The 25,429-nt window shown below is 43.2% G+C and overlaps 1 protein-coding gene across 1 annotated transcript in view; it reads right to left on the bottom strand.

Moving 5' to 3' along the window:
- Positions 1–773: 773 nt before the first annotated feature.
- The window catches only part of LOC144798532 (hydroperoxide isomerase ALOXE3-like), a 109,194-nt gene continuing 84,538 nt past the window's right edge, over positions 774–25,429 (bottom strand). The window contains exons 11-14 of the mRNA XM_078669460.1: positions 20,908–21,029; positions 18,466–18,566; positions 4,714–4,884; positions 774–2,273 (exon numbers count right to left, since the gene is read on the bottom strand). Of these exons, the coding sequence (XP_078525586.1) occupies positions 2,094–2,273; positions 4,714–4,884; positions 18,466–18,566; positions 20,908–21,029 (574 nt within the window). The 3' untranslated portion in view covers positions 774–2,093. The remainder of the gene's footprint in view (positions 2,274–4,713; positions 4,885–18,465; positions 18,567–20,907; positions 21,030–25,429) is intronic.

A 25,429-nucleotide genomic window follows, 5' to 3' on the forward strand; every position in this document is an offset into this window, starting at 1 on the left:
GACGTCACATCTAATAGAGGTTTACTTTTCTTTTCAGTAAATATTGAAATTAAATTTGATGTACAGCACATAACTTGAATCATCCAGTTTAATTGCATATGTTGTAGAAATGTCATTGCTATGTGAATATTCATGTACATATCTTGTTGATAGAAATATTTTCTTTCCATTATATAAAAATACGCTTTTTGGTAAACATGTTAAAGGGTATGTGTTTCATATGTTATCTTAGTACGATAATTTACCAATCTTTAACACCTTGTTCTTTCATGAATGGGGTTTTAACTTCTGTAGCCTAATGCACAATGGATCACTTCTTTTCCTTTTTTTCACAGCTCTTCAAATATGCAATTTAAATATGTTTCCTTTTTTATATCTTCTTTGTGTAATGACATAAGGATATTTCTCAAAGTCAGCTCTTCTGCACATGGATCTTGTTTTTTTGCATAGTAATGTAATGTAATGTATGTATACTTGTAAAGCGCACTACCACTTTTCAGGCATCCTGGCGCTGTATACCGCTGTGGAACCCTTCCTGGCTGTCCCTGTGAGTGGGACCCATGATTAGAGTAGGCACCGAGGCGAGAATGATTGAGTCCTTGGACATTGAGCCCAGTTCAACTGATGGTTATAGTGATACTGTATTTTTGTTTTTCACCTCTCTACCTTTTTTCAGATTGTATTCTTTGTTTTATCACATGATAATGTCTTGCAAAGAGTTTTTACAGAGAATCGATGCATTAACTTGTGTTTCCATTTTCTTCCTTTTTCAATTTCTTTCTTTAGGATTCTACATTTCTATGTATTCTTGTTCCTTATTACAGTCATTGTACATAGTATTTAATTACTGATTGGCCCTGATGAAGCTACGTGTGCCTTGGAACACGTTGGCCCTTGTGGTCGATTTAGATTTGACAAAATAAAAACTCACCCTATAAATTCTCTTTCATTAATTAGCAGATGTTTATTGAATCATAAGACCGTAAAACCCAGTCTCTTTTTTACTTCTCATTTCTTGATTTAGAGATTATCTTGTATCTACTCTGCATAATTTTGTTTTCCCTTACCTTTACCACATAACCACAGCTGTTATTTTTATGATCAGATCATTCTTCAAGGTCTTTCCTTGTGATTGTCTGCGGGGGGCCACTATACGCCAACATCTCTTTAGATGAGTCTAATGGACCAACAAACAATACTCCCTTGCTATTTGGGATAACAGCAATGATCAGCCAATAAGTTAGGTTGCATGTCTGCAGGGGCTGTATCACGATGGACTGTGCTGACTCAGCACAGAGCTGGCTCATTTCTTTTCTGCTTCCAGGGCATAAAGTGAATTAATTTAACCCCATATGTATTTACGTTTGCGCTTTATTTTCAGTTAACACAGCACGGAAACAGCTAGTAAGATGTGCCTCCTTCAGTATCTGAGCTTTGCTCTTTGAAAATAAAACACTAACTCAGGGAAATATTGTGAAATAGATAATCATGATACTAGAGCCAGATATTTTGGGGTTTCAGGCTGAAATACACCACCACCAGGGGGCATAAGACTGACCGCTGCAGAGTCTACGGTCAAATGGGGATGGCTGATGCAGCTCCTAGGGTGCAGTAGTGGACACCACCTTCAGCGGTTCCTGTTCAGCTCAAGACGATAAATATCAGTATTCTACTTTGGAGTGTCTGTGGCTCCTTGCGACGTCCTGCAGGGCAGCCCATCATTTTGTGTTCCACCACTGACGGCCACAGAAGCTGTCCAGAGCTCACATGCTGTTCTCCCTTTTGAAGTATGCAGTGTTTGCTGAGTAGTGCTATAACTAAAGTTGGTGGGTTACCGACTGGGACACAGGGGAACAATGAATCTGCCTTCACGACCAGGAGAACCTGGGTCAGGATTTCAAGGTGATTCCACTGTGCCTAAAAGTACAAACAATAAGCATTGACAAGAGAGAAGTAAATATGGGGCAGGCCAGGCATGGGGGAGGAGTGGGAAGGGCTGGGTGAAGAGTAAGGTCTGCTGGAGATTCGTCACCAAAGTTCTGCAAGATTGGAAGGAGAACCAAAATGCATGTTGGAAGGCCATGTCATTTTCCTTATATGGAAATGCTGTTCTCTATCTCCTTGGGGTTCAGGTAATTGTACTTCAGGGCCAGGGGTCTGTTCCTCTCTTCGATGCGCAGGGCTATCTGGGCCACGCGCTCCCGGAAGTCCTTGATGCATTGCTTGGGCTCCTCTTCTGTGAAGTATTCTTCAGGATACCAGCCCAATGGAGTCTGTCAAAAGAGACCAGGATGTGCAAAGTGAACATGTGCAAGGACTCAGATACATAGATATGTTCCCAAGAATACCCAACATTTTAACGAATATAACCTTTTATTTTGACCAATCAAAAGCGTACATGTACCATTCTGTGCATTAATTTAAAAACCACGCGGGTATCTTTGGATGTGGCAATTTTTAACCTTCGTTTCATGGGATAGTTTGTAACTGAGGGGGCTTGTTAACAAACACAAGGCTGCATCATGTGACCAGGAAGATTATCTACATTTCAAAAGCACTCTAGCGGAATTATTTAGGTTCAACCAAGGGCATGTATGCCACACAAATTAGCTGTAATGTAAGTGCAGAATCTCAGTGGAGAGCACATATTTGGTATAGTACACCAGGGGTCATATTTACGAGGGCCTTGCATTATGCTTGCACCACTAAACATGATACATGCAAGACGCAAAGCTCTAAGTCATATTTACGAAGCCACACAATGCCACTTTGCGTGACTTTGAATGGTTTCATAAATTTGGAGTCATGCAAAGCAGTGCAATTTGCTTCTTTGCATTACTCTGTGCAAGGGAGGAGTTCCATAGGCGCTGCAGTTGTTGTTCCCAAGCAAATCCCATGGTTTTTATCGCATTCCCAGATTCACCAGATCTGGTAAACCTGAGAATGCACTAAAAAGATACACCTCCCCAGGTGAGGTGTAACGAGAAGAAATATATTTATTTCTCCTAGTTTTTTCCTCTTTCTTTGTGGGCTGCCGCTATGGATTGTTTTTGTGCAGGAAGATGCCTGTAGACAAAGCCGAAAGGCCTGCTTTATATAGGTTGATGTGCTGAACCTTTGCTAAAACCAATAAAACAGGTGTTTTGACCCCTTCAGAAAGCCAGTAGATCTGCCTTACTGAAAATTACATATCTTTATGCTGGTACTTTCCATTAAAAATAAAACTAGAAATTCACAGAAAAAAACTAAGGTTAATGTGACGTTGTAATTAGGTATGTTTACGATATTCTACTTTATGTGAAAATAAAAAAACATTTCCGTGAATTTCTCAAAGGTTAATGTGATGTTATGGTTAGGTGAAAATGCCAGTTAAAACATAACATTTTAAACTCAAATAAACACTGAAATTCACCATGTTACACCAGTAACTGGAAGTAACTATAACCCACACCCTCATCATGCACTACTTATAACTCACATATTACAAAACTGATAACATGCTCTATGACATCATTGATAACATCACTGAACAAATTTAAATGTACATCATTGATGAAAAACTGCATGGGTACAAGCTGAGGTTACTTCAGTTAACTATAACTGAAGAATGTCAGTGTTTTCTTTAGTTTAAAATGTTGCTTTTTAACTGCCATTCTCACCAAAGTATAACATCACTTCACTTCACATTTGCTTATTTCAGTGTGTGTGTGTATTTTTTATATATAAGCCTAAGGCCAAAGAACCTCAGTGTTTACAAACAGTGAACACATTTGAATAGCCTGGTGATGTGCATCCTGGGGTGCTCAGATGCTGGTGCCTCGGTATCACCTCTCATCTGAACTGAAACCATCTCTTCATTTGAGAGGCTATGGGGTGTGATGAATGTCTCCTTCAAAGAACCTGAAGGAGACAGAGGGGTATGCCTATGTCTCCTTCCCTTGTGTGTCCTTCACATTTTGGGACACTAAACACTATCTTGGTTTGGTGACTTTTCATCAAGTAGAGCAGGGATCTTACATCCAGTGAACTTGAAGTAATGTGATCTCATTTGGGAGGACCCAACATTGCTAATGGCAGTGTGGGCATATGCCAGCAATATGATGCGTGGAATGGGAGACAGGCAGCTTATTGTAGAGGCAATCCATCTCTGCTGTGAGACTCATCTGGTTTTGGTTCCTTTGCACCTGTACTCTTTGCCACTTTGAGTCCTGTGGAGGATAGGGGGTTGATCATTTATTGCAAAGCTATGTAGCTTGTGGAGTCATTGTACCCTGGGTTAGTGTGGATTCTATTGTCAAGACTTAGATTATGTGTCAAGGTGCTAGGAAATTCACACCCAAAAAAAGTGATAGAAAAAAGTGAGGCAGATGTTGCAGTCACAACTCTTACACGTTGATGCCACGTGCAGTGTACTGTAAGCCAGCTGGTTATTTTGTTTTAAGCCATCAGTTATTAGGATTCAAGGATTAATTGCTAGTTACTTCAGAAACTGCCACATAGCATCTACTTGGTTGGTGTATCTTTTCTAGACCTTGAATTGTATCTTTTTCTGCCAATTGTTTTGTTCTTTTCCCTCAGGGATGGCTCAAGGCACCATCAGTAGAAGGTTTCCTGAACAAAACATATGAAGCAAAGGCAATACAGTGCACACATCTCTTACAATCAATACAGGTGTAGTGGCATAATGCTACTTAAGGTTTAAACATTACTTACTATGTCTATGGGCCACCGAGTAAGCATCCACAAGACCGAGATAATAGTGCAAGTGCTGTTCACCTCTGGAAATGTCTCCAGGACACTCTCCATGGTGGCCAAACCCTTCGCTCTTGGTGGAGGATTCCTCATGGAGGCTGGAGAATTGGGCATCCAGGAACAGAAATCATACTGAAGTGGTAAAAGCAAAGGCATATGGGATTCATAAGAAAAAGAAAATTAGTCTACTTAAATGCTCATTTACAAGCGGAGTCTGAATAGATTGCATTGAAAGCTCATCAGCCCAAATTCCAAACTTGTAGGACATGTGTTTCAGGAGAGTCTGAAGCAATGTCTAAGCCCTTTCTAATTATCGGTTTATTATTTATCAGCATTCTATGCATTACATCACAGGACATTCACAGTATGCTTGTATACATTGCATTCCACCATTTAAACATTTAGCAATGACTAAAACAATAAAAAAGAGAACAGATAATGGTATGCTTACTATGTTCATTCCTCTGCAGAGTTGATACCTTACAAGGATGTCAACCACCCTTCACTCGAGGCCTAGTTCCCTTCTCGGCTAGTCTCATCTTTGCCTCCTTTTCAGGAACTATTCGTCTACTGGCAAAAAGAGCAGTCATGTTTTGGGGTATTCAGCAGCTGGGTAGTCCTGTTATTCTCCCCCCCCCCCGTCCGAACCATCCAGCAGTCATCAAGGGCTCAGGGAAGTCACAATCAATCCCCCATCCCCCTGGGTCTGTTCTGCATGCAGAAGGGGCTGTGTCTTGAGATTCCACACCCATACCATCCTCCGCCTTTTGTTCTGTGTGCATAGTTTCTGTTACTACAGTCAATATTTCCAAGTCCTCCTTCAGCTTGTCATCCCTGCAAGTAAACTTCATATGTATTTCCTCAGCAAACAACCATTTGTCTACATCCCTACACCATAGTGTTATGAAAGGAGCCCTAGCACTGATCCATCCAATTGCAACTCATCTCCTAGCTAAGACTAATGCCAGCTGCATAAACTTCCAGTGCATTTACCCCTTTTTAATAATGCCATGCAAGCACTCTTTGAGCAGTCCTTCGATTGTCAACACAGTCACCGCCCTCAGCCTCACAATCACTCTAAGCCAAATATCCTGCACCCTCGGGCACTACCAGGCATGTGTAGGAATGAGGCTCCCTCCCTTCAACATCTGAAGCAATCCACCCCTCTGTTCGCATACATCTCGCTGAGCTTGACCGGCATTAGGTAGGTGCAATATACTAAATTAAAGTGTGTCAATTTAAATCGGACGTTGCACAAGACTGTCTTAACCAGTTTGCAGGTTGCATCTCATTTTGGGACTGTTAGAGTGGTCTCCAAATCCTCCCACCATGCCCTCCACATCACTGGATCTCCCCAGGTCCTGTCCATCTTGAGTGTTTTGTAGATGTGTGTCACCAAATGTCTTGCTGACGCCGCCATCAATAATAGTTGTAAGGTTTCTGCCTGCTGAGGTGCTTTTGGGAATTCAGTCCAAATCCCCTCTGCCGTACTTGCCAATTTGATGTATTGCAAAAATCGACTGACCCCCAGTGCTAAAGCCTCCCATGCCTCCGCAAAGGTGATAGACGTCTCCCCCAGCTATAAGTCACCCAATTTTCGCATCCTCCTCTCCATCTCATTATGGACATGTCCGTCTCAATACAACTAAATGGCAGTAGCGTCCATAGCACTAGGTCCGTAGCAAATTGAGTTCACTTATATACCTCGATGACCACTCATTCTCACACCTCTGCCACCTGATGGATCAGCTAAGGGGTGCCTGATGGTACATGCTTGACACGCATCAATAGAGCCATCAAGGATTACTCGCCATGTGTACCACGCAGTACCAGTGTCTCCCGGTTTTCTTCCCTGGGCACCCACTTTTTAGCAGGCTGCAATTTGGATGCATAGTAGTTTAATTCTAAGTTCATGCCATGCTGCCCTCCGACTGGTCCTGCTTAAGCTGTAGTAGCGCCACCCTACTTCACTACCCCGCCCACACAAGGGAAACCATCAGGCTAATGAAAGTCTTGAACAAGCTGCCCAGCAGCGTATAGAGAGCATTCTGAAGTACATAAATCTGGGTAGGAACACGATCTTCGCTACTGCAACCCTCCCTGCCATGGACAGCAGCAGTGTGACCGAAATCGTACGGACCTCGTCAGTCTGTTGAACAATGGCCCAACAAAGTACTGACAAATTCTTCTGGTGGAGAACCACCAGTATACTGGATGCACAGCTGTGCATCCAGTATACTGGTGGTTCTCCACCAGAAGAATTTGCTTGTATATTAGGTTGGCTAGCTTGTCACTGTGTTGCACGCATTCTTTTGAGTAAGGTTATCATCTTTGATTATCTTGTCCTAAACAATTGGTGTGCGCAGGCTTTGTGTTACCTAATAATTCAACACAGTACTGACACAGGACCTCTATGGTATAACTGTAATCCCTCAATAGCAGAAAGAAGTGGTTTCCTATTTCAGGTCTAGCGAGGGCAAATCTTCCCTGTGGGTGCCTGCCAGGGCCCGAGAGGAAACAATAATGATTTATGCCTGTTAATGTGCAGGCTTGCTATCATGCCGAATTCTACCATATGTGTCAAGAGCTGGAACACCAAATGCTCCAGGCGCTGCAGGTAAACCAGCACATCATCTGCATATAGATATATCAGATGCGTGATCTCCCCCACTACAATGCCAAATTCTTTCATGTCTTTCTGAAGCTTTGCCACTAGTGGCTCCATCTCCAGGGCGAAGAGTAGCCTGTCCTCCTTACACTCCATTCTTCAGTTAGCATTCCCCACTGCACAACCTAGCCCTGGGCTCCATGTACAATGATCTGACCTAGGTGCAGAAGAGGGGTCTAAAACCCGTTCCCCGGAGCACAAGCTCTAGATATTGCCACTCCACTGTGTCAAATGCTTTCATAATGTCTACCGAAACCAGAGCCAGTGCCCGGTCACTGTCGTGTACTGAGTACCTCGCATGTGCAAGCCTTCGCAAGTTCAAGGCTGTGCCTCCCAGGACTTTAACCCACACTGGTCCTCGTGGACCAGGGTTGCCACTACACCCTTCAACCTTTCAGCTAGAATCTTGCTGTCTCAAGTATTTAAATGCTTAGAGTCACATTTGAACATTGAGAGCTGTGTTGTCCAGCGTCCATTGTGGCAGATGTTTGCCTCTGCCACATAGGTGGCAGAGATCCCATTCATTTAAGGTTCCAAACCACTGTTGTGGGGCTTTATCCCCAGACAGTGCTATCACAAGCATGGCATAAGCCTGTCAAGGGGAAAAAGTTAATATTCCTCCATGCCTACCTGGCACGGGGGAACTGCAGTAACTAATATGGGTACGGAACTGTACCCTCAACGTGTGGGTATATTTCTTGTACTGAAATAACTGGGTGTGATGAGCTAGTACTTTCTTCAGAGATTTTAGGGGCTGTTCGGCTCCTTCACACACTGCCATGGTTCACATGACTGCCATAGAGGAGAGGGTGATGGAAAGTCACACATAACTTGCGCAATCAGTCCACTGCAATGTTCATGATCCCTCTATTACAGACATGGTGGTGCTGCCACCTGTGCCATTGGAAACACGGGCTTCCCCTGCTCTCGCTCTTAGGAGGTGAGAATCAGGCTCGGTTCTAGTGGTTGGGCCAAGCCCACCAACGGAAGATTCTGGCACACCCAAGGTCATTCAGAAGTAGATAGAGCAGGTCGGTTTTAATGTATTTAAATATTTTAATAGGATTTTTGGTACGGAAAATGCATTACTGATTCAGATTTTCAGTCCCTACCACATTGTTGCGCTATTATTTATATTTGGAACTGCCACATGTATTTTACATTGTATGTGTATATTGTTGATGCATCTTTTATGGTTTTATTTTGAACCGAAATAAAGAATAAATGAATGATAAAGCAGGTCCATATACCTGCATCGACTTTCCTGCAGATGCACAACCTGAAAGGCTGCTGCAGCTTTGGTGAGTGTGACTCTAAGCAAACCTCAGAGGCAGGCCGGTCCATTGTCATGTGCAGAATGCCAATGGGCCCGCTGAGGAGGCACAGTATGGGGTGCACCTCCTCACACCACAGGCCTCAGGAGATTACATTGAGTCCTCGGGGAGGAGCAACGTTTGAGCAATGCTATTAGCAAGTCCTGGGCAGGGAACTTTGGCTTTAGTCCTTCCCAATAGGCCACAATAAACAAATAGAAAAGCTAAGGGTGCCTTATGCCAGCCTTTTTGGTTTGAAAACTGTACGGTGTTATACCAGATCGTGATTGGGAGTTTAGTTCTAATGAAATTCCATCTGTTTGTTGAAGGGGACAGTACTGTGCACAGCTCACAAGCGATGGAACTTCAGGAAAAATACTAACAGGCATGTAGATTTTGCATCATCCTTGCACTATGAAGGGGAGACAAGTCTGACGCAAAAACTAAGTATGATTGATCAAGTCATGCAAGGCCACCTTTCGTGGCCTTGTGTGGCTTGATAAATCCAGAGTAACGCAACGCAGTGCAAATCCCTGCATTGCGTTACTTTGCTCTGGGAAGGCATTCGATGAGTGGAGCATGGGTGTTCCCACCCATCCACCCATGGATTCTGAAGTATTCCAAGATTTACCAATACTGGTAGACCTGGGAATGCATCAGAATGCTATTATGCCTTCCCAAGTGAGGTGTAACAAGGAGTAATATCTGCATTATGCAGCACACATAGAGAGAGGCAAATGCCTCAGGAGATTGTTTTGGTCAGGAAGGTGTCCCTTCCTGCACAACAACAATCTTGGCTACAAACAGATACCCTTGCACCATGGTGTAAGTGTGCCTGCATTGGTGCTATGCAGCACATTGTGCACCAGCACTGGGAAATGACAGGTATGACCATATATTGTTTAGTATGGAGCATTCCTGCTCTTTCCCTATTATGCAGCAAGGTGACATTCTGCACTGCGATGAGCAATATGTTAGTAAATATGCTAGATTATGACTAGAAATGGGTAAAACATATTTGTTTGATAGTGTTGCAGTGGAACAACAGATTCACCCTGTATTTTAGAGCAAAAGGAGAGTTGAATACAGAGGAGAAATAAGCAAAGGAGATAGGCAGACAAAAGGAAATGAGAGAAAGAGTAGGGAGTAGAGACAAATGGAGAGAGAGGGGAAAGAGGGGGAAATAATTGAGGGAGGGAAGGGAGGAAAGAGGATAGAGAAGAAGGAAGTATTTCTGAATTAGCACATGGAGTGAGTCAGAGAGGGAGAAAGGAGAGAAGGAAAATGCCAAGAAAAAGACAAAGTGAGGAAAGATTAAGTTTAGAGAAGAGAACAGTGAATGATAAGGTAAAGGATGGATGCAGAAGAGAATTGTAGACCTTTCCTGGTAAGTAATAATAAGGACAGGATGGATCAAGGCCTCACACATACTTCATAGTTCTAACTTTACAGCAGCCTACAGCTTGATTTAGAGTTTGGCAACACCTAGCGGAAAATAGGAATCCAGAGTAAAGCTCAAGCAAGGAAGAGTATGCGTCTGTCCCTTCAAAAAAGGGATAGTATGATAAACGAAATGCCACCTGTGGATTCTCCACTTTTTTAAATAGATGGATTTTCCTTTACCAGACAACTATAAATCAGACATTTTGTCTGTCCGCTACTAAAAGTAGAACAAGGCGCTATGCTCTCCTGAACAACATTTGAAAGCATGCAAAAATGAAAGCACTCACAAGAACAGGAATTTCTTTAATGTCTACCAAGAATGGTCTTCTGCAAATGTCATGATTTGCTAACACAGGTAGTTACTGTAAAGGGGACACCAGTAGTGGGTGAAGAACAAAAATATGTACAATCCTAAAGAGAAATAAATGTGTCTCACATGACAAAACACAATTGAAGAAAGGGAGAATTTTCAAAACAGGTAAAAGAACTAAAGTAAAACTCAAAAAGGCAATAGAAGTTGAGAGAGTGGGCAATAAGGACATGAGAGGTAGAAAAATAATGAAGGATAGAGCATATGCAGGAGACAGAGGAGTGAAAGGGGAGATTTATAGAATAAGAGAAAAAGATGAAATTAGTGCAGTGGTGATGGCAATGGGGAATATCAGAGCAATTAAGAGGTGTACAGCGAGAGACAGGAAGAAGGAGAAGTAAAATGAGATAGGGGAAGAATGGAAAGGAGAATGATTCAAATAGATAGAGGGGTTTGTAGAATGAGAGAAAGGCAGAAGGTGGGAGACACAGAAATAAATGTTGGTATGATAGTCAGAAATACAGAAACATAGAAAATCCAGGAAAAGCGCTGGGTGAGAATGTGATAGTGCAGGTGAAACGAGAGGGTACAGAAAGGGGAGAGAGGGTTAAATATTAGGGCTGTTAACATGTGTGGGTGAGCAATAGAGAGTGCAAGGGTGCAGATAATATATATATATATAAAATGATAAAAAAGACCGTAGTTGAAGGGATGTCTTGCAGCATGTCAAGAAGATTCATATCATGCCTCTTCCACATAATATAAAAGTCATCAAGTACCAAGCTTTGTTAGATCCTCAAAACATCACACGCAGTGAGACTTATGTGTGGCAACCAAAACAGTCCACAAAAGACCTGGATGTGTACAGCCACTGAATGCCTGATGTTTAGCAGGGACATTCCTGACTATCTTTGAGTGGACAGAAACCTCAGGAGACCTCAATGTGACCTGGAAAGTCAGTGATCTGAAGGTAAGCAAAGATATATGGGATCTGAAATTGAGAAGGATATTCAGCAACATGAGGATGAGCATGTGCCCCAGAGCCATAAGGCGAGCAGTAGCTTCATTTCTCAATATCCCTGAGAAAGATCCTCTGGGACTTGAACATTGCCAGGAGCCACATGTAAATGACAGTGAGTAGGAGCCTTGGTGCCCCGGGTGAACAAGAGGCATTGAGACAAACAAGAGCATTGAAGACCTTAGAGTGAGAAGGATTTTTGGGACCTAAGAGTAAGCATGAAGCATAGGAACCTGAAGGAAAATTTGAGGCTCAGTGACCTAAATGAACAATGCCCCTGAAGCATATGTTCACCCCCAATTCCCTCTGCAAGGACCGAGGGTGAGCAGGAGCTTTAGCACTCTGGTAGTAACACCCCATGCCCTTAGGGTCTTAGTGTGAGCATGGCATCCTGGGAGCTATACAGAAATATAGGTTTTGTGGAATTTCATGGTGAATATGGTCCCCAGGGAAACAACGGGGTTAAAGAGTGAGTAAAAGCTACAGGGTCTGATGATGAACAGTGTAATCAGGTGCATTAGGTGAGCAGAGAAATGGATCAAATGTTTAGAGCAAATACAATTCTGTTTGTCACGTTTGGCCTCCCAGGGAAGGGTACAAAGATGTCCAAATTCACACTGATTCATAAAGGGGGTGGTGATGGACAGTGTATCTGAATTAAGCAGAACACTCCTACCCAGTCAAAAGATCAGGGCTTGATCCATCACCGTTTTTTAGCTCACTGCACCATCCCAGCTCAGAGCTCTGTCCATCACCACCCCCTTTATGAATCGTTTTGGCCACTATAGGAGTGGAAGGGTATGCTCAGACATGAGTCCCTAGCTCACTGCACCATCAGGATTCAAGCAAGCCGGGCCGAAGACGGCTGTAATGCCAGAAACCGGTCCCCGGAAGCTTGTTTCCTTTCCAGTAAAGAATTGGCTTGGTAGTTTGGTCTGCCCTGTTCCCATGATGCACTGGGCCAGGAACAGACTAATTTGCATGTAGCCAGGTTCTGAACTGGGTTGGTTCAGTGAGCTAAAAAACGGTGATGGATCAAGCCCTGATCTCTTGACTGGGTAAGAGTCTCTGCTTAATTCAGATGCTCTGTCCATCACCACCCCCTTTATGAATCGTTTTGGCCACTATAGGAGTGGAAGGGTATGCTCAGACATGAGTCCCTAGCTCACTGCACCATCAGGATTCAAGCAAGCCGGGCCAAAGACGGCTGTAATGCCAGAAACCGGTCCCCGGAAGCTTGTTTCCTTTCCAGTAAAGAATTGGCTTGGTAGTTTGGTCTGCCCTGTTCCCATGATGCACTGGGCCAGGAACAGACTAATTTGCATGTAGCCAGGTTCTGAACTGGGTTGGTTCAGTGAGCTAAAAAACGGTGATGGATCAAGCCCTGATCTCTTGACTGGGTAAGAGTCTCTGCTTAATTCAGATGCTCTGTCCATCACCACCCCCTTTATGAATCGTTTTGGCCACTATAGGAGTGGAAGGGTATGCTCAGACATGAGTCCCTAGCTCACTGCAGCATCAGGATTCAAGCAAGCCGGGCTGAAGACGGCTGTAATGCCAGAAACCGGTCCCCGGAAGCTTGTTTCCTTTCCAGTAAAGAATTGGCTTGGTAGTTTGGTCTGCCCTGTTCTCATGATGCACTGGGCCAGGAACAGACTAATTTGCATGTAGCCAGGTTCTGAACTGGGTTGGTTCAGTGAGCTAAAAAACGGTGATGGATCAAGCCCTGATCTCTTGACTGGGTAAGAGTCTCTGCTTAATTCAAATGCTCTGTCCATCACCACCCCCTTTATGAATCGTTTTGGCCATTATAGGAGTGGAAGGGTATGCTCAGACATGAGTCCCTAGCTCACTGCACCATCAGGATTCAAGCAAGCCAGGCCGAAGACGGCTGTAATGCCAGAAACCGGTCCCCGGAAGCTTGTTTCCTTTCAAGTAAAGAATTGGCTTGGTAGTTTGGTCTGCCCTGTTCCCATGATGCACTGGGCCAGGAACAGACTAATTTGCATGTAGCCAGGTTCTGAACTGGGTTGGTTCAGTGAGCTAAAAAACGGTGATGGATCAAGCCCTGATCTCTTGACTGGGTAAGAGTCTCTGCTTAATTCAGATGCTCTGTCCATCACCACCCCCTTTATGAATCAAATTCACACTGAGCCACTGGAATCCAGAGGTTATTGCATTGGCCTATTCCAGTTCAAGACTGACCACCAACACCCCTAGATTTTGAGGCTGTCAGTATTTCACCACCCAGAGTAGTACTGACTGCACCACCCCAAGGGAAGAATGTCCCAGCAACAAGGAAAGATGGGACAAGTCTGAGCATACTCAGTTGGAATGTGGCAGGTCTCCGATCAAAACTTGATGATATTGAATCGCTAAATTTGGTCAGGGAACAAGATATTTGGATGTTTCAAGAAACTTGGGCTACCGAAAACTTATACATTGAGGGTTTTCATTGTTATAGTGTCCTTTCACAAAAACCAAGGAAGGGAAGGCCATCAGGGGGATTGTTCATAGGATTCAAGGTGACATCTGGTGGCACATTTGAAATAATCCCAACGTATAGTCTAGATTTTCAAGCTGCATTGTTTAAAAGGGGTATTCAATTTTATTTATTAAATGTTTATAACGATGATTTTCAGTCAGTCACTAATAAAAGCTTTTTAAAGTTATGTGATTTTATGTCTGATCTGGATAACCAGTCCGCAAAAGGAGATACTTTAGGCATCTTATTAGGTGGCGATTTTAATGCTAAATTTGGAGAGGTGTGGCTCACTGGTTAGAGGCGGCAGACCTGTAAGCAGAGAACGGCCCGGGACCAGGGTTAAATTCCCGACGCGGCAGGGTCTTGGACCAGGGTCAACAGACTCGATAATTCTCGCCTCAGTGCCCACACTAACCAGGGAACACACTCGGTAACTCTGGGCATTAAGCTTGCCTCATCTCTACAACGGCCCCCCACAGACGCCGGGGATGCCTGGTTTCACCCTGGAGATACCCAGAAAGGGACCATCTCACAGGGAAAACCAGGATGGGTTCCCCAGCGGTCTACAGCGCCAGGACACTCGGGTAGAATAACAGTGCGCTTTACAAGTATACCACGTTTACATTTACATTTACATTTCAAAGCCAAGGTACTGATATGTTAAGATCTTTCTGTACACAACCCTCTTAAACCAGAGCCTAAGAACTTAAAAGACTTTTTAACTCGCATAACCTATCTAATGTTATGGACTTAGTTGTAAGTTCTCATAGGATTAACCACCCGACATATAGAGGAAGGGGGAGTGGCTGTACATTAGACTATGTTTTTGTATGCCCCCTAATTGGAAAAATGGTGAGTTTTGCTGCGGTGACACCGTCTGATTTTGGGGATCTTAACCCGATTAAAGTAATACTAAAAGCAACCAGATGGACTATCGCTTATAGCGACTGCGTAGCGGCAAATTTATCAGTCTCAACAGATAATTGAAGATTATGTTGGAAAGGGGCAGACAATGCAGAAGTCTTTAAGGCACTGGCTAAAAACAACATGCCTCTGATCTAGTCCTGCCTATTTCTTGTCTCAACACCTGAACAGATAATCAAGGACTTTGGTAAGATATGTCTGACTGTTAAAAGCCTCATATCCAAACCTCCCAAAAAGGTAGCACCTGTCCCTAGTTGGTTTAATGGAGACTGCTTGAATTCAAATAGGAATCTTCGCAGGGCCCTAACCACTGTCCCGAGATGCCCTATAACAGTTAGGCAGGCTAGAAACAATTACATGGTAGTAACCAAAATTAGGAGAAATGAAGTCGTAAAGGAGCGCTGGCACAAGCTGTCCGACGCCGCCAATTTAAATAATGCTAACATCTTCTGGGCGGCAGTGAGGGAAGTGCGTTCCATGGGGCAGTCACTGACACCTATCAGTTGCACTATAACTAGTGAGGCCTGGGTGGCCCATTTTGCAACTATTTACTGTGTCCCACCTCCATCTGACCCAACCCCTATTTTTGGTAATCCTTCACCTATAGACATTGGCATTTCAGAAGTAACTGAAGCAATTAACCAAAGTTTAGGCAATAAAGCACCCGGCCCGGATGGGCTGCCAATAGACTTAATTAAATGGAATCAAGCGTTTTGGGCCCCCTTACTTCTGAATATTTTTAACAAATTGACCCTGGGGAAGATCCCAGAAACTTGGGCGAGAAGTGTAATAGTTCTGATCTTTAAAAAAGGCGATAGATCACTACCGTGTAACTATCGACCCATCTCCCTAATAGACAACACCCTTAACATTTTAGGTAGAGTTCTTTATAACAAAATCTTAGATTGGGCAGAGGAAACCAACATCTTGGACCCTTGTCAGCTGGGTTTCAGGAGTAAGGTGGGAACAAGGGAGCAATGCCTTACCTTGAATTTAATTATTAGTAAATATGCTATTGCTAAGAAATCCCCGGTCTATATGGCCTCCATGGACTTGTCCACAGCTTTTGACCTAGTTAATAGGTCTAAGCTGTGGGCAACCCTTCTATCCAAGGGCCTGGACGAAACTCTGGTCAATTTCCTGGCTTATCTGCACAGAGATCTTAAGGCCCAAGTAAGAATGGGGGTGGGAGGAGAGGTCTCAGGGTTTATTGATATTGGCAGGGGGGTCAGACAAGGTTGTGTTCTGGCCCCCCTGCTTTTTATTATATATATCAATGACCTGAACGCCTCCCTGAAATTGGCCACCCAAGAAGTCCCATATATTAACAAAGTACCTATTCCTGTGTTGCTCTACGCCGATGACGCAGTTTTAATAGGGCGCACATCAAATTCTTTACCCCTCCTTGTCGAAGATTCTAATATTTTTATGAAAAATCTAGACTTACAAGTCAATTTAAAAAAATCTTTTTTAATGAGCAGAGGCCCAGGCAAACATGCTATACGCCCGATTGCAATAGACGGCCATAAGATGACGGCGGTAAAATCCTTTGTATATTTGGGTTTGGCCTTTGCTGCCAACAGCTCCTGGAGTGAGCACTTAGCTCGCGCCAGGAGCAAGTTCTCAAAGGCCATTATCTTGATTTTAAGCATCCCTCGCCCTAAGACGATGGGTGCAGTATTATCTGTCAAGAGGATTTATAAACATCAGTGTACCCCGGTAGCGACCTATGGTGCTGAGATATGGGGGACGGCCAGCTGCTCTGGTATACAGCAGGAGGAGAATAGATTCTGCAGAAAAATACTGAATGTCCCTATTTCAACCTCCCATTACATATCTCATAAACAGCTCAATATTAATTTTATTTCTGAATTTATCTGGGCTTGCCGAACACGTATGTGGATTGCTGTATGGAAGAACGAAGCAGCCACTCTGACCCAGTCAATCATTAAGGACTGCTTAGGTTGTGCTAGAGGCCTAGATATGCCGTGGTTGGGTGGAGTGTTGAGCAGTTTGCGCAGTCTAAATATGGAAAGCATTTTTTGGGACCCTTCACTTGCTGCTTTAGTCACAAAAAAGGATATGCAGAATTCTCTGTACTCCTTATGTAAGACCGAGCATGAGGCAGTAGAGGTCAGTAAAACTACTGTGCGTAACTATATGGCCATTGAATATTATAGGCACCGACTCCACATCTATTTGTCACTACCGATGACTCGCTGGGAGACAAGTTTATTGTTCCGTTTAAGGGCTGGCACAATTCGTTTTGTACTCCTTCCCACTTGGTTATTGTTCTAATTTAAACTCAATCCCATGTACGTGCGATGGGAGGAGTGAGCAATCTATAAAGCATTTTATATTCCCCTGCAAATTTTATATCAAATTTTTTAAACCGTTTTTATGCTCGTATTTTAATAAGAGAAGACCAATTAGTTTAGAGGCAGCATTTGATTCCATGTTAACTTTAGATGATGAGGACCTTATTTTTCGCACTTGCACTTTCCTAAAAACGGCAGTAGGGGCACGCAGATCCATGGTTGAAGACTGAGAGTAATGTAAATAGTTTTGTACTGTGATGATCCTAAATTTTGCACTAAATCACTTATGATCTGTATAATTAATGTATTTAGACTATTTGACCGGTTAAAATGTTTATATGTATGTAATGTATTTTATATTCTGCTTTTATGGGTACTGTGGTACCCGAATAAAGATTGACTGACTGACTGACAGACTATTCCAGTTCAGATCTTTCTTGGCCTCCAGGATCACAGTGTCTTACCATGAGAGGAATGGCTGCCTCTTGGGCAGAGTTGAAGGCAGTGGCTTTGGAGGACATTTGCAGAGCTGGGGCATGGGCCTCTAAGCACACCTTTAGGAGACATTATAGATTGCATGACCGTTTACATGATTGACGAAATATTGGATACGAAATATTGCAATCTGCGGTACTGTGATTATTTTTGATTATTGTGGTGTTTTGATCAGTATGTTTTGGATTTTAACACGTCTGGTATTGCCTTATATCTTTATTTTTCTGGCTTTTTCTCTTATCTAATGACTTTATTGAAGTAGTGGTATACCTCATAGGTAAGCACTGGATCAAAGAAGAGGGAGCAGAGGTAATGCCCCTATGACTTACCGCTAATCTTCATTACTCTTAGTCCAACTCATCCTCGACCCAGTCATTCAAATCCACCCACCCCCCGTCCCTGTTATCGAGGCCTTTGATAAGAGGCTTGGTATTACCAGAAGGGCAGGACAAATACTACTCTTTTGTAGTTGTCAGTTCAGGTTGAGTGGGGTTAATTGGCATTTCCTGTTTTGTTTCCTGTCCTGGGATAGGATAGGATGACTAAACCTGACAGGTAAGGACTGGGTTGTGAATGCGTAGGACTAAGAGTAATGAAGATTACGAGTAAGTAATCAGGCCATTCTGTGTTACACAAATAAACAAACAAATACACTTTATCCAGATTATGGTTGACCATGGTGAGTGATGTAAAAGGATGCAGTAAAACATTCCAGGATAGTCACAACGTTTTCACTTACCTGCCCACTATTGATAGCAGCATGCTGGGCAGAGCAGGTGAAAATCACCATGGTTAGATACTTAACCAGCTCTGAACAGGTCTTCAGTGAGTCTGGTATACCTAAGGGAGTACAAATATCAATGATCACAATCGTAGACTACTCACATAAGTTTACATAAAATGTTGCTATGCATTTGTTTGTAAACAATGTTATAGGCATCAACTGAGCCATGTTTAAAATATAGTATAAGGGTTTTACAATGGAAGGTATATTAGGACACTTTACAAAAAGTTATTGTAGCACTTGCTATAAGAGAAAGAGCAAGAGAGATAAAAAAAGACACAGAGAAATGAGGGTCACTGTCATCTTTGTGTTAAATGGTGATGCTACAGTTTCAAAACTCCTATGTATCTCCCATGTCTTACCTAGTAAGCCAACTGCATTGATGTATCCTCTGAGGAGACTGACAACACCAGGTATATACAGTGTGGAGCATTCTTCGCTTCATGGGCCTCTAGACCAAAACAAGAAACAATCTCCAGGGATTTTCTCCCTGTGGAGTCTATATTTTTTTTATTTCCTATCAAGGGACTAGTGGTGCTAAATTGTTGACACAACTCGCATTCATTGATAATCTGGCGGCCGGAAGTCAGGATTTTCCACGTTCCACAGATATTTAGTGATTCTAGAAGATCAGTTACAATCAGAAAAAGGTCCCAGGATCTCGAGGACATTGTGCAGGGGTTAGGTTCCAGTGGAAATCCAATTGCAACTGGTCATGAGGGCACTTCAGGAAGAAAAGGCCTCCTGACGCTTGTTGTGTCCTTGAAACCACACAGGAACTCTGCCAACTGTCCCAGGTACAAGTGGGAGCAGGGTCAGCCCTTCCGGTCTCCTCATATGTCTCAAACAACAAGTGTAGTCCTGCGACTTTTAAACAGGTCTAGAAAGTGTTCAAAAGAAGTTGATTTTTGTTTATGGTTAACACTAGCTAGTGAGTAGATGTAACTCATAGCTCTTCCCTAACTGAATGGGTACATTTTCCCAGGGGACAACCTATCAACTTTTTCAGCCATTTCCTGTTTGCCCTAATGCAAACAGGCCATCCTGAAACCAAGCTAGGGGAACCCTTTCTCCCTTTTGCAAAGCTTATGTGCCCACTTAGAGGTACGGTCAGGTCTTTTCCACTACAGTGACTTAAAACCAGTTCTGGGGGTAGCTCCCCTTCTTCTGGGTTTGGAGCCAGCCTGGCTGGGGGAACAAAGTATCCATCTCCAGGTCTCAACATACATGCAGTATTTTAAAGTTGATTTTTCAAAATATTCATGAAAAACTCAACTTTACCATTGAGTTGGACTGTTAATAAATATGAAAACAGTTGTTAAACTATTCTTCTAGCTGGTCCCAAACCATTGATAGCAGAATAAATATTTTAATCATCTGTACTCTAGCTTTCTCGTAGAGCAGCCAGAGCCTTCTGCAGTGAAAATAGTTTTTGAGGGCTTATTCCTGCAGGGGCATGACAACTGTAAGAAATTGGGTTACACTCCAGTGTAAGTTACACAACACATTATACACAGAGATGGGGTAACACCCACTGTAGAGTACCCTTACTCTCCTTCAATGAAGATTAGGTACACCTACATAGTGTTTGGTCCTGAAGAAATGCCACTCGATTTCTTTTGACAATGTAGGCAAGAAACAAGTTGACCTTGTAATTATAACTGACATATTTCATTTGATTACCCCATTTCCATCTAGGAGAATCTAGGATCATTCTTTCCCCCAGCTTCCCTCACTTTTTGACCTTGACATAGATATTGTCCCTTGAATTACATTTTCCTTTAGAAATATCTATAGTCATTTCTATATGACAGTTCATTCCTATCTTCCTACTATCATTCTAGAAATACACAATATGTCCCCAGTATCATTTTGGAAAATTGAGAAGATCTCCAGCAAAGAGAGCCCTTTAGAGGCACGTTGGGTATTGCAGTGCCAGCTCCAACGAGGAGCAGGCCCGATGATGAAGCATGCCACCTTTTGGTGGGTGAGGGCACTTGCTTCCACAAGCTAATGCTCCTGGTGATCATAAACATTCCAGGTCCCTAAATTTGACACCTAGAACTGAGATTTCAAAACATTATACCCTGTTGCTATCATTGAATGAATTAGGAGACTGTAGACTGGACCGCCCAATTCTCCTTGTCCTTCCGCTTTCAAGATTTTCTGAAATATAATAGGCAGCAACAAACCATGATTTTCAAAAATAACACAGCACTAGAATTAGTGCAGAGAGAAAGCTGTTTCTGTATGGGCCCTAATTGCTAGAGTTTATGGGGAAACATGTTACTAGGCTGCATGTGACATTACAGTCCAGGAGTCTTCTCTGTAGGGTTTCAATTCCTTCTGTATTTTCTTAACTAATGCATATTAATTTTCATATAAGTTGTGTCTTACCAGAGGATTTTCTCTCCAAGAAGCCTTCTCTGTAGATCTCATTCACCCAAGCCTGCAGTTCATGGTCATTCTGCACTGACGTATCACTCTTAAAGTAGCACTCTACTATGCCCAATACAAACCTAGAAGGTGAATACAACAGTGTTTGTGACATCGTTGCGTGCATTTTACATTTTAAAGCATCAGCCAAAGCATTTGAACACCTGAATGTCTTCCCTATAACAAACTCTATGGCCCATCCTTCATTAGTGCTGTTATGAGGAGCATTATGGTGTAGTAAAGGATGGTGTGTATAAAATAACATGGTGACTTCAAAGAACTCAAAGTAGGAAGAACGGGTAAGAACAGATCTGATCCTTTTCATGCAACTATGACCTATTAGAAGTAGATATGGCAACGCCTTAATTGTGCGTAAGTACTCCAGGGAAGTCGTGAAATTTCATAATTCTTGAAGAAGCGAAACGTTTTCTTGAATTTGCTATGGCTGATGCAGTCCCACCTCATCAAATCCCAATATTCCCAGCAGTTGGCTATAACTGTGAACATGAATGGGCTTTTTGATGCAGGAAAGTTGTGTTACCCTTCTGTTATCTGAGTGGCAGTGGAGAAACACAATAGCCACACACTGAATGACCTCTCTCCTCTTTCCTGCTGTTGCCAGTTCCGTCCTTGGGCAACAGGGAAAAGCACTTCTGCAAGGTGGGGCTCTCCTGCACGCGCATGGCAGTAGACATGTTCCTGCTGAAATGTAGGCCCCTTTTTTACTCCAGATTGTAAAACTTTGGCAACTTTACCATTTGGGAAGCTGACATATCTTAAATACACATTTTTTGAAGTTGTGCACTTTGCACATGGCTAATTAGGATGTCACTACTGTATTAATATATCCTGTGTTCCAGTTCTCAGAAACCTTTAGATTAATGAATACAAAAAATGCCATTTGTAATAGTTCTCTCTCACGGGAACTCATTTATTATTCATCAGCACAAGAATTTCTCTAATTCTGTGAGACATCACAGTACACTTTTTTATAGTAAAATATCTAGGGCCAGATGTAATAAGCACTGATTACAAAATACTGGTCGCAATTTGCAGCCAATATGTTTGCAACCAGAGTGGTATTTTGTGAACTAAACTATGGGGCAGACGTCCAAACATTAGGAACACCGATTTCCTAATTGCGATTCTCTCCGAATCACAATTTGGAATTTGGTATTCCTAATGTATGAAACTCATTGAGTTTTGTTTAGGGATTCCTTGTGGGTCACAAATCAACCTACCTCATGAATAGTAATGTGGTAGGTTGCAGTTTGCGACCCATTAGAAATCACAACCATCACTGGGTTTGTGGCCTTCTGAGGTTAGCAGACCACCATGTCTGTGATTGCTTTTAATAAAGAAAACTTTATTTTTATTTTTAAATGTAACCCATTTTCCTTAAAGGAAAATGGGATGCTTTTAATTAAAAAAAACCATGAAGTCTCATTTTTTAAGAGGTGCAGTGGTTCTTTGGACCACTGCCTGCACTTAAAAAATAATATTATTTACATTCTCAAAGGGGTCAAGGTCCCTTGGGGACCCCTTCCCTTTTACGAATGGGTTACCACCAGTTTAAAACTGATGGAAAAGTATTACTGTTTTGCGATCGGAATTTGGTTGCAAAACAGTAATACATACTATACTGATTTGGTATTTGGAAGGGATTTCCTATTGACGCCTTTCCACATACGAAATTGAAAATGCAAAATGTGATTTGGTAACAAGATACCAAATCACATTTTGTACATTTGAAAAAACATTCTTTTAGTTGCAAGCGATCTGTTTTGCAGTTTGCGACCAGAACAATGCTTTGTACATCTGGCCATATGTACTAATAGGTCCGTCTGCAAAATACCGTATTGTAATGGGTTTTGACCAGCCTAATTAATATTAATGAGCTACTCACAAATAGCAACTCACTCAAGAGCAGGAGTTCATGAAAAACATAATTTTTTTTGCAGGATTTAAAAACATTCCTGCAGCTCATCGTTATGTGAATGTAGAGCATGTCAGAGTTGTAGGTATCGATGGAATTAGGAGGTTGGCATTCGAAATTCTATTAGGAGCTCTTAGAAAGATTTCATGTGCAGGCTGCCCCAAACATCTGCAACTCTTGATATCCCAATGGAGTTGCACTTCTAAAACCCTTCAAGGTGAATACCTGAGACAACCACCAATCCCACCCATAATTGGGTCTTCCTTGTGAGTTTGTGATCCCATCTCAACCAGCAAAGAGCTGCTCTCCACACTCTGAATGATACTTGGGTTACTTCCAGAACATTTGAAGGAATAGGTGCATTGTACAGGACATGGAAAATGTGTCTTGTGACTCTAATCCCAATATGGTCAGTTCACCTCTAGAGGCTGGGTCGTCTAAGCATGGGCGGAAAATCCGTTCCGCTCGCGGATTTTGCGGATTTTCGGTAAATTCGCGATCCGCGAACTCCCGCGAATTTACCACGAATTCGCAAATCCGCGAGCGGCGGATTCTGGGGGCAAAAGTTGAAGCCTTGCTGGCCTGTTGTAGATAAAATAAAGCAGGTGCTCGAGCACCTGCTTTATTTTATCTATTAGAGCTTCCTGTTGAAGCTAATTTAGTAACTATTTTAGGATGGCGCTGGCAGCTTGCCGGCGCCATCGTAAAATATTTATAACATGGCCTTCCTGTGACCAGGAGCTTCTGTCAGGTGTGCCTTCTTCCCAAATCTACCCTCGAAAATCAGCTGTGATGCTGGATAGCGGCCTTTGCATCCTTGATTTTCACGAGCGCAATCCTCGAGCTGTTCCTGTGGCCAGGAAGCTGAAGGGACCCCTGCACCCCTCGGGGCGATTGCATAGTAACACACACATGGTCGCTGAAACTAGTTGAAGCTCAAATGTAGTGACTCATTCATCTGCCCAAAAAAAATTGTGAGCGTCGTCGAGGCAGGTGTGCCTTCTTCCCAAATCTACCCTCGAAAATCAGCTGTGATGCTGGACACTCGCATGGAAGCCCCGCCCTCACAATCGCGGTGTGCACCGTCTTCCCGCCATTGACCCACTATGATGGACAGCTCACCTAAGGGACCCCTGCGCCCTTCGGGCGATTGCATAGTAACACACCCATGGTCGCTGGAACTAGTTGAAGCTCAAATGCAGTGACTCATTCATCAGCCCAAAAAAAATTGTGAGCGTCGTCGAGGCAGGTGTGCCTTCTTCCCAAATCTACCCTCGAAAATCAGCTGTGATGCTGGATAGCGGCCTTTGCATCCTTGACTTTCACGAGCGCAATCCTCGTGCTGTTCCTGTGGCCAGGAAGCTGAAGGGACCCCTGCACCCCTCGGGGAGATTGCTTAGTAACACACACATGGTCGCTGAAACTAGTTGAAGCTCAAATGTAGTGACTCATTCATCTGCCCAAAAAAAATCGTGAGTGTCGTCGAGGCAGGTGTGCCTTCTTCCCAAATCTACCCTCGGAAATCAGCTGTGATGCTGGACACTCGCATGGAAGCCCCGCCCTCACACTCGCGGTGTGCACCGTCTTCCCGCCATTGACCCACTATGATGGACAGCTCACCTAAGGGACCCCTGCGCCCTTCGGGCGATTGCATAGTAACACACACATGGTCGCTGGAACTAGTTGAAGCTCAAATGCAGTGACTCATTCATCAGTCCAAAAAACAATCGGACCTTTTACCCACACAAGAGGCATGTGCACTCGCATGGAAGCCCCGCCGCAAATCCGCGGATCCGCAAATCTGCAAAATCCGCCGATTTTGCGGATCCACGATCCGCAAATCCGTGAATCGTGGATCCGCAAAATCCGCCCATGTCGTCTCACCCTCCGACAAGCCAGCCATTAATGGGGAGTAGTTGTGTCGCTCAATAATAAAGGTGAATATCAGCCCTGGCCAGGTCTCCATCATAGATTGCCCAAGTGCATTTCCCAAAAACCACCTATAGGGCGCCTCAGGCCCAAATTAATCTACATCCTATGGCCTATACTGAGTCAAACCATGTTTGAGAAATGTTATAGGTGTAATTCTGTAAGGCGTTTAGGAGTTTGAGAAAGATCATCATTTTGTAAAAGGCGATCCTTCCTATGGTATTAAGATGAGATTAAGCCATCTTGAGAGTCCTCTCTTGCCCTGGGCATGACAGGACTGAGATTCAGGCTCCGCGTGAAGTCCGGCTCCGAGGATGTATGCATCCGGAGGTTTTGAAAGCTAGATTGCCAAGCATCATCCCAACAGTTTCCCTTTATCGGCACTAGCAAAGATTTGCCCCAGTTTACCTAAAGCCTCAATGCCTCCCTAAATATGACGAGTATCTGGAGAACTCTGGGCCTTGTTTCAGTCAGTTTGGAAATAAATAAAAGGCCATCATCCGTATGAAGTGCTATGTGGTCCTCCATCGCCACTCCCCAATCAAAAGCCCACACCTGAGTATCGCAACAAATCCACACTGCCAGCAGCTCAATGTCGAGTGTAGATCAAAGCAGAAA

Source organism: Lissotriton helveticus, chromosome 12, assembly GCF_964261635.1.
Source record: "Lissotriton helveticus chromosome 12, aLisHel1.1, whole genome shotgun sequence".
NCBI classification, from domain to species: Eukaryota; Metazoa; Chordata; class Amphibia; order Caudata; family Salamandridae; genus Lissotriton; species Lissotriton helveticus.